The 10,519-nt window shown below is 37.6% G+C and overlaps 1 protein-coding gene across 8 annotated transcripts in view; it reads right to left on the reverse strand.

Moving 5' to 3' along the window:
• The window catches only part of Cryz (crystallin zeta), a 21,412-nt gene extending 10,896 nt beyond the window's left edge, over positions 1 to 10,516 (reverse strand). The window contains exons 1-3 of one of the 8 annotated variants that reach the window (XM_048351591.1): positions 10,441 to 10,516; positions 3,601 to 3,724; positions 1,268 to 1,420 (exon numbers count right to left, since the gene is read on the reverse strand). In XM_048351591.1, coding sequence (XP_048207548.1) covers positions 1,268 to 1,420; positions 3,601 to 3,711 — 264 coding nt within the window. In that variant the 5' untranslated portion in view covers positions 3,712 to 3,724; positions 10,441 to 10,516. Of the gene's footprint in view, positions 1 to 1,267; positions 1,421 to 3,539; positions 3,725 to 5,976; positions 6,322 to 10,440 lie in introns of those variants that run through there. The other 7 variants (XM_048351596.1, XM_048351597.1, XM_048351593.1 and 4 more) reach the window with 7 other exon arrangements.
• Positions 10,517 to 10,519: the final 3 nt, after the last annotated feature.

Raw genomic sequence — 10,519 nt, forward strand, 5'->3', positions numbered from 1 at the left:
CTCTGGCAGAACTTTATGGAATGAAGGAAACATCCCACATTTGTACTGTCCAGCTGGATAGGAGCTAGATACATGGGCCATGTAAGCACTTCAAATGTTGTATGGCTTAGAAAAGGGACTTTTAATGTGAATTTAAGTTAATTTGACTTAAACTTTTAAATTGCCACAATGAGTACATGACTACTAATAGGACAACACAGTCCTAGAAAATTCCTAAAAGACAGAACACTCACTAGTGAAAACAAAGGTAGTGTAGAAATCATCACGTAAATGGTATTGTAAACAAAAAGCCTGAGGTTTCAAAAGGGACCAAGAGTCCTGAACAGCACCATGATTTGAGGAGCATCCAAGGAAAAAGAAAGAATGCCCTAAGAGGAAGAGAAAAGAAGACAGAAAAAAATGATGCTACAAAAACTGAAGAAAGGGGTATTTAAAAACAAAAAACAAAGTTAAGTGGCTGAGAGTGTCAAATGTTACTGAGAAGTCAAGAAAGATAATGACATAAAAGGGCCCATTAACTCCAGCAATATAGAGACCATTAGTGACATTAGCAAGAATCATTTCAGTGGAGTTCTAGGGGCAGAAGCCAGATTGACACAAGCTGAGAAGTGAAAAGCTGTAGGAATCTGCATCCTTCTTTCTCCTTTCTGTACAGGGGCACTGTAAGCTTCTCCATATCAGCCAAATTTTGGTAAATGTACTTCCAAAGTTTAGCAGGTTAAGACACTATGGAAAGATACTGGACAATGAGCATGCTAGGAATACACTGTCCATACTGTTTACACCTTATGACATAACAAAACAAGAAGCAAACAAAAGCCCTGATCATAACACTGATCTTGGTCTGGTTCACAGGTCTGAAACTATACAGTAGTGACCTTTCATGTTTGCTTGTCTTCATCTTCAGAAGAGTTAACTCCCCCTTTATGTTGTAAAACTGAATTTACAAAGAGAATTAAAAAGTATGTTGGCTTGTGTACTACAAAGAGTCAGGACATCATACTTATTTTTTTTATTTACACATTTCCATTAAATCAACAGGATAACAGTTTATTCTGTGGAGCTGTGAAGATTTAAAATTATTCAGCATTCATTTTAAATGATTCAGAAAAAAAAAAGTCTCTGGATAAGAAATAATTTCTTTTCTGACTAGAGGAGTCCCCCAAGTGGTAGAAATTGTGTAATGGGGCCTATGAACCTCAAAATAAACTAAAATATTTTAAGAAAACATATTAAGGCAAAATAGAAATAATTTAACATGTAATACCTTGAAAGCAGATACATGATCTCCTATAGATTCTATTAACCCAGCCACATCGCTGCCAGGAGTATAGGGTAAGGCCGGTTTTCTACTGTAAGTACCAGAGCGAATGTAAGTTTCCACTGGATTCACCCCACATGCATGGACTTTGATCAGAACCTGCAATGACAATGTATTTTAGTTCAGACAGCACATGCAGACATTGCCTTAGGACTAAGCTATAACTGCAGATAATGAAAACTATCAAAATGGAGAAAACAAATGAACTAAGCTCTTATCTTCCAGAAGTGTACTCTAATGTTGCAAAACAATGAAAAAATAAAAAGGTAAGACTTTTGGCTTATATACTATATTTAAAACATTTTTGGTAAACAATAGAAGAAATATTTAAGGGAAGAGCCCTCTATGTATTTATAGGCTTATTTACTCCTCTTCCTAGGTACAAGAGGAGAACAATAATTCCTAGCTCCCTTTATAGGTATGAATAGTCAAGGCATGAGTTCTCACCAATTAAATGGGAATCCTTGCAGTGACAAGAGTCACTTACAGTCCTGTCCCAATCTACCCAGAGCTTTTGTACTTTCATGGAGAACTAGAGTCCACTGACAAAGGCAGTAGCACTGTGTGATGAAAAAGCCTTACATCATCGTTAAAACCCACCAACACTTTATAATTAGAAAAATAATTTTCTATTGTTGAACTATTGGGATTTCGATATTACATCTCTCAGGGGAGCTAATTTTACCAATTTTACCTTAATGTAGAATGATTATGTCTTTTTTTTTTTTTTTTTGGTCTTTTCTTTTTTTGGTACTGGGGCTTGAACCCAGAACGTTGCACTTGCTAGGCAAGTGATTTGCCACTGAGCTACATCCAAGCCCTAGAATGATTATGACTTTTATAAAAGAAACTCCTTTGCACTTTCTTTTTAGAATTTTTTTTAAAAGTAAAAGAAGGTTTTACAGAAAAAGTAGCATTTGAGGTAGACCTTAAAAGATGAATAGAAAACCTATAGGAGGGGCTGGGAATATGGCCTAGTGGTAAAGTGTTTGCCTCTTATACATGTAGCCTTGGGTTCAATTCCTCAGCACCATATATAGAGAAAAAGCCAGAAGTGGCACTGTGGCTAAAGTGGTAGAGTGCTAGCCTTGAGCAAAAAGAAGCCAGGGACAGTGATCAGTACCTGAGTCCAAGCCGCAGGACTGGCAAAAAAAAAAAAAAAAAAAGAAAACCTATAGCAATGGGAGAGAATGTGGATGCATAGTGTCAAAGTGCTTTATATAAACATGAAAATAGAACAATTAAATTTGTTTTAAAGAGTGGAGAGAGGGATGAGGGAGAAGAGGGATGAGTGAGAATGATGGAATGGGTGAGTTTGATGGGGTTCATTTTATACGTGTATGGAGATGAAATTCTCTTTTGTACAGCTAATATAGCTAATAAAAACCTTTCTAGAAAGAACATTCCAGCTAAACGAAAAAGTATATACAATGGCAGAAGTAATAAGAAGGCCTTGGGAATACTGGATAAAGTTCTAATACTGTTACAGCACAATCCACTGAGAAAATGTTAAGAAATAAGTCTTTAGAGATAGGTTATAGAACCTGGCGCTGGTAGTAATCCTAGCTACTCAGGAGGCTGAGATCTGAGGATCTTGGCTTAAAGCCAGCCCCGGCAGGAAAGTCCATGAGACTCATTTCCAAATAACTACCAAAAAAATAGAAGTGGTGCTGTGTCTCAAAGAGCTCAGGGACGGCAGGCCCCAAATTCAAGCCCCACCACACACACACACACACACACACACACACACACACACTCACACACACGATAGATTATCACCAATTGTAAAGATTTGCTAAGGAAATTAATTTCAGAGCTGCAGAATGTATACTCACAAAAATAAATACTTTTAAATTAAAAAAAATTGTGTTATCACCAGTAGTGGTGATTAAATTCTACAATTAAAATTCTCTTTAATCATATGTGAGCACATGAATGCAGAAGCATTCTCTTTCCATCACATACCAAAAGAAAATCATTTAATTTTTTAATAGAAAAAGGTATTCAAAACTACTTAGGAGTCTATTCATAACTATTCAATTATTATAGTACATAGTTGATTCTCAAATTCAAAACCTCTCTTATAATCAAAAGTTATTTTCCAAAATGCTTCACTATTATTTATGTTAATTTTTCTTTATAGACAAACAGTGTGAAACTCTTCCCTAACTCAATGTCTTTAGAAACCATTGTGAGCTTGCTCCCTTTGAACACTAACTTGGTGTGGTAGGATCTCATGTTCAGAGTAATCATTGCCTAAGTAGAGTAATAATTTCCACCTGACGGTCTTTTGGAACTGGTACAACAACATCCGAATGCAGTTTCAGCACTTCTGGTCCACCGAATTCATGAACCCGAATAGCCCTCATCAACTTTTGTCCAGTTGCCATGGTGATCTAGAGTCTCAGAAAAAATAATATATTATCATATTGTATCAAGGCTATCACTAGGTTTTTCCCTCTTTCCTCTGTAAGGGGCAGATCAAACGATTTTTCAAATAACAATTTAAATCATGAGCTTACCACTGATCTCATTTCATGTTTAAGGACCTTTCATCTTACAAATCCTTAAGCTACAAAGCAAAATAATTCATTCTGTTTCCTGTGGGGACTCAGTGCCTTCAATAAGAGAATCAAACACACAAACAAAAACATCTGGACAGACATAGCATGATACCACATCTTATAGCTGGGTTTTATTTGTGTGTGTGTGTGTGTGTGTGTGTGTGTGTGTGTGTGTGTGTGTTTGGTTTACAACATCTTGGAAATTTTAGGAGCCAATATTACATTTATGAATATAAATAGATCTCTTTGCTAAAATACAAAATATTGTAAACATAGTGAAATACAAAGATAATCAACACACCTGTAACTAGTTCTAATAAATGTTAACATTTTAATGACCTAAAACATTATAGATGTAATTGTACCCACCCCCAAACCTATTTCTGGACCACTCTTTTCAAGAGGTGATTAATACAGCCAGTGCTAATCATTCTTTAGCATGTTATACCACTACTACATGTATATATACGAGTAAAACAATATTGTTTTTGTTTTTTAACTCAGGGTCTCCACATTGCTCACTTGGTTGCTCAGCTGGCATTCTACTCCTGGACCCACATTGCCAAATCAGCTTTGTGTTGGTTATTTTGGAGATGAAATCTCAAGGACTTTTCTGCCCATACTGCTTCAAACCACAATCCTCCTGACACCTTTTTAAGTAGCTAGGATTATAGGCATGCTAATATATTATTATTTTGCAATTTTTCTATACTTTACTTAGATTGTACTATACTTAATTCTGCAATTTGTATTTTCCTTTCAATGTCATGTTTTTGAGAATTATCAGTATTGAAACACTTGGCTTTATTTAGTTAACGAAAGGGTGAAATATTAGAAAATGAGAAACACAGCTTGTCTTCAACCTTTGCAATTTGTATAGTCTTTTATTCTTTTATAAATTACTAGAGCTCAATCAACTTTGTTTTATCACTGCTAATAATAAATTGAAAAGAAAACTCAATAGTTAAAAATAAATACAATTCCGGGGCTGGGGATATGGCCTAGTGGCAAGAGTGCCTGCCTCATATACATGAGGCCCTGGGTTCAATTCCCCAGCACCACATATACAGAAAATGGCCAGAGGTGGTGCTGTGGCTCAAGTGGCAGAGTGCTAGCCTTGAGCAAAAAGAAGCCAGGGACAGTGCTAAGGCCCTGAGTCCAATGCCCAGGACTGGCCAAAAAATAAATAAATAAATAAATAAAAATAAATAAATAAATACAATTCTGTAATTTTATTCAATGAACACTATGTAAAAACTACACTATGTAACTGTGGGTTGGTATGTGAGGGGGGAAATGGGAGAGAACAAAAGAGGGGGTGACATAATCAAAAAGCACTGTACTCATGCCTGAACTTATGGAGTTGTAAACACCCTATACAACTACTTAATAATAATAAAATAAAATAAATAATAAAAAATGGAAAGTATTTAGTGCATGAAATCATATAACTGAAATTCTCTGATATTGGTAGTGACATAATAAAAGAGCTTTGCTTATATTTGCATAATTTTAGTTGTAGAGTATCATAATTTCCTGAAATAACTCCCAAATTGTTAAATTCTGCTATCACTTGGAAAACTTTTGCTAAATTCTGAACTAATCATGCTCCACAAATACAAGCAGTTTAAAAATCCAGGGATGCAGAAAGTAGGAACTGTGATGAAAGAATTCAGACTTTGTACCAGAGCTCAGCACATGACTCCTCAGAACAGAGCCAATGTTAGTTATAAAATGACATTCCATGTGTGTGAGTGTGTGTGTGGTGGGGGGGGGATCAAAAGCATTTAACTGGTGTTAATAGTGAGTTCTTGATACAATCAAGGTCTGTACCATTTTAAAATCCGCTGGTTGAGTGATTTAAACCAGTGCCTAACACAAAGAAGAAAGTGAAATTTCCAAAGGTTCATTAGCAGTAATGTACCCTGACAAAGTCTTCCAATAAGCAGCATGGCTACAGGCAGAAGGCATGAGCTAAATACACAGCAGAGCAGGGAGACAGTGAGGCAGGGAAGCAGGGAAGTAAGGAGGCAGACCTGAAGGCAGGAAGACATGTCAGACACAGGCCAGGGAAAGGTTGGCTAATCTTACCAGTAATCTCACAACTACATATTTTCAGTTATCACTCAAATTGGGATTTTCTTAGGCAAAAAGTGAATGCAGACATAAAAAAATAACAATACTGCCCAGATCAATTTCCTATGGTAGAAATGAGAGCACAGTTTTCTCTTCAACATGGTGCCACAGAAAGTATGTGGGCCATAGATTCTAAGCATTCTGGGTTTGAATCCTAGCTCTATCATCTACTAGTTGTGCTCTGGGTTTGAATCCTAGCTCTATCATCTACTAGCCTCTGGCCTGCAGCTGGCAGTGATCTTTTTGGCCTTTCCTTTCTGAGCCCTTTTCTGCATCTGAAATCTGGACTCCTGTTCAGAATTCCTTTGTTGGATCCCTGGCAGTAAAGGAAATGCAAATAAAAACAACCTCACTCCAGTTAGAAGGGCCTATACTCTGAACTCAGGCAACAACAAAAGCTGGAGAGGATGCGGGGAAAGAGGAACACTTCTCCACTGTTGGTGGAAGTACAAATTAGTACAACCACTTTGGAGAACAGTATGGAGGTTCCTCACAAAGCTCAGCATAGACATACCCTGTGACCCAGCCATACCACTCCTAGGCATTTATTCTGAGCAACAGGTCTCAGGATATCATAAAGGCATCTGCGCATCCATGTATATCGCTGCACAATTCACAATAGCCAAAATATGGAAACAACCCAGATGGCCCACTACAGACAAATAGATTCAAAAAATGTGGTACCTATACACAATGGAATACTACATAGCGATTAGAACAGGGAAATGGTCAGAACTTGAACACATAATGTTGAGCGAGACAAGCCTAGAACACAGAGAACAAAGGGGCATGGTCTCCTTGATATATGACTGTTGGGGGGGTAGGGGGCAGTAGAGACCAGGTCTGCAAAACAACAAACTTCTTTTCAAATGGTATTTCCACATGCTTGCGTCAATCTAAAACCAAACTACTAAACATAAAAAGATCTAGAATAGACCTATCTGAGGATCAAAATAGCTCAACAGCTATGTACACATGATCATATGAGGATAAGCAAAAACAACTCCAAGAGAAGGACACAGGAGGATTCTATTGTTGACATTACCTTTAAAGTTCTAGGTGAGTTTCCTTTGGCATACCCTACTTGGTTACTGTATATGATTTTGGTATACTGGGTATTGTATATATACCTAGCTGATCTAGGGAAGGGAAAGAAAAATGAGGGTGTAAGATATCACAGGAAATGTAGTCACTGCCTTATTATGTAACTGTATCCCCTTTGCACAACACCTTGTCAATAAAATTTAATTTTAAAAAAAGAATTCCTGTGTTTGAAATTTGGAAAGTGTCTCTCACAGAACTTTGAAAATGTATGCTTCTGTACATAGTGCCTACCAATACTCCTTTCCCATCTTTTGTTCTTCAGAATTTCTTACTTAGAAAAATATACTCCATTCTTTAATCCCATAGCCATCCTTCATTTAATTTAGTAACATTTAGAGGATCCTGGCTATTAAAAAATAAACATCTTATCTGGAAACTATCCAGATGAAGTAATTTTTTAAACAAAATATTAATAGCAAACAATGGTTGCTATTTATTCAACATGTAGTCTTTGAGCATTAAATATATATAAGATTCTATACTAAACTCAGAAAATACAAAGGGCACAAAGGAAAGAACTCAAATATCTTCAGCTCCTATGAGCTATATACACACACGTACCATGTAGGATAGGAAAGATGCCTCTTTTTCCACATTTGGTGTCTATTTACTTCTTTCAAACACTCACATCTGTCATTCTGTCAATAGACATCATTATTATCCTCAAAAGTAGTACAGACTAATAAAACTATTATTAGTCATTATAATTAATATATAATTATTAGGACAATTAATAATACCAAAATTACCCTGAAACAGGACCTGCATCTGGTACCTAACTTATTTATTTCTCCTACATTTTGGCATTGGGTGAGAGAAAGGAGCAATGAAGGGATAAGATATTGGGCTTAGGAATCCACCTGCCTTGCCCAGTCTACCACACTGTCTTACAGTGCTTGTAAGGAGATAAGAGTATGACCTTGGCAGCACTAATTTCTACTCTGCTTCTCTTGATCTTTTTTCCAATTGAGCCTTTGCCATTCTGATTGATCAGGCTCCAGTCAGTGCTCATTGCCTTTGAACTCAACTTTAGCAGCAGCATCTGCTTCATAATACTGGCCCTTTATCAAAGAGAATTACATTAAAAAAAGAATGAAACAACATGACATGCTAACAGTAATTACAATTCTCAAAAACCAACAATAGCTAACTTTTATTTAAAAAGCATGAGTAATTAAATCACTTTCAATTGACTTATTTTCCTGAGTAGAAATTGATACTAATTAAGACTGTTTCTTCATGCAGAAGTAAAAATAAAAATCACCATGCATTTCATGAATGAGAAAACATCACAAGTTAAGAGACTTGAAACAGAGCTAGAATGCAAGTCTGATACCTTAAATATTTTCAGCTGATTTTTTTCTTTCCTTACTATACAATCCCATAAATCTCACCCTTTGAAATGTTAGCAGAGATCACCTTTAATTATGTAGAAAAAAATGCCATATTATTTTTCCCATAGCTGTACTGGTGTTTGAATTTAGTGTTTCCAGCTTTTTCTGCTGGTTCTCTACAATCTTCCCAAGAACTCCAGCCTTCCAAATTTTATAAGGACAATAATGTGAGATACATTTAACTAACCTACTGGCAGAATCACATATTTTGTGGTTAAGGCCCTTTGCAGTCCCCAAAAGAGCAGGGCAGATCTCTTTTGCTAGTTGTTTGTTTTTTTTTTAAACTGTGGCTCAACAAGTTTTTAATTTTATTTTTTAATTCAATTCTATTGACAAGGTGATGTACAGAGGGGGTAGAGTTACATAATAAGGTAGTGAGTACATTTCTTGTCTTATTTGTTACACCCTCCCTCATTTTTATTTCCCTTCTCTGGTTCAGATAAGATTATATACAATATCCAGTGTGCCAAAATCATATACAGTGACCACAGGGAGTATGCCAAAGGAAATTCAACTAGTACATTAAACATAACGACAACAATAAAGTCCTGTTTCCATCTCTTGGAGTTTATTTTGCTTAGCCTCATCTTACATAATCATATGTATATAGCTTGAACAAGCCTTTACAAAAAAGATTTATTTACTTATTAGAAAATCATTTGGAGAATTTTAAGTTTTGGTTTTACTATTTGCCACTGAAAAGTTGCCAACTCTACTGATAAAATTAAGAAATTTAAAAAATTAAGAAATTCTGGGGAAAAATGTTTTTAAATGAAAATCTGGAAAGATATGCTGCTGTTAACCATAATGTATGTACGTTGGCTTATTGTGATGGCTTTAAAAAAATTAGTTTTGGGCCATACTAGGGTTTGAAGTCAGGACTTTGAACTTGCTACCCCTTGATCCACAAAGAAATATTTTTCATAACCCAGAAATATATTTAATTTTTCTCTTGTGCTGGTTTGGAGCTTGAATTCAGTTTTAAGCTCTTACTTGGCAGTTTTGTTCAAGTCTAGCACTCTACCACTTGAGCCACTACACCTCCACTTCTGTAAATATATTAAAACACAGCTGGCTAGAGAAAATTCTCTCTCAGGATGTGTGAGCCCTGTCACAGTGTGGATATGAAGGCCCATTGGATATGGGGAGAAGGTTAATTGGTAATTCTCAACCCTTCAAAGCATCTGCTTCGGTTGAATGTGGATGGGTTGAGGAGCAGTTGGTCTCCACTAAAGGAAGTTTGGTGACATCAGCTGATGGTGACCAGAGCAGTGACCAGACACAGTGCAGGGGGCCTCAGTGGGACCCACACAGCCTTACTCAATAGAAAAGGACAAGCATGCCTTAGGGTGGCCTTAACAGGGGTCACTGAACTCTAGGAACTCAGCACACACACAACCAAGTGTCAACAGAGTGTTTTGTCCCCTTTTAAATTTTCTTTCTAAAATTACTCTAGAGGTAGGCCATAGGATCAATACCATAATGTACATCTCTCTTCAAATGGAAGCCTGCAATTCCTGTTTGCAGGCTGGAGGGTGCGGGAAGAGGGGGCTGGGAGCCTGGGGCTGTGAGAACCTGGAGGAGAGCTTTCCAGCAGTCTGGCCCAAGCCCCCCTGCCACCGTGCTGTTGGAGTCTCAACACGGATCCCACAGGAACCCACAGATCCCAGTGGAACCCCAGGCTGGGAGCCCCAGGTGGACGCCGAAGGTGTCGCTGAGCGAGGCCCGGCGTCCCGGAGGAGCGTGGCCCAATGGCTCCAGTCTCCCAGCACTGTGGGGGGAAGGAGGAACGAGGTTGGGAGAGGAATGCGCAAACCCCACGAAGCTCCCCCTGGAAACAGCCGGGCGGGAAGGAACAACCTACGAGACTAAGAGCACTTTTCCCTTGTTTGTTTTTTTTTTGTTTTTTTAAACCACTTACCGGTCTACAGAGTGGGGACCGGCTGGGCCCGCCGGGAAGGCACGGCTGTCGCGGGCCGGCCGTTGCCAACTTTCGCAGG

The sequence above is a fragment of the Perognathus longimembris genome, chromosome 7 (assembly GCF_023159225.1).
Source record: "Perognathus longimembris pacificus isolate PPM17 chromosome 7, ASM2315922v1, whole genome shotgun sequence".
Lineage (NCBI taxonomy): Eukaryota > Metazoa > Chordata > Mammalia > Rodentia > Heteromyidae > Perognathus > Perognathus longimembris.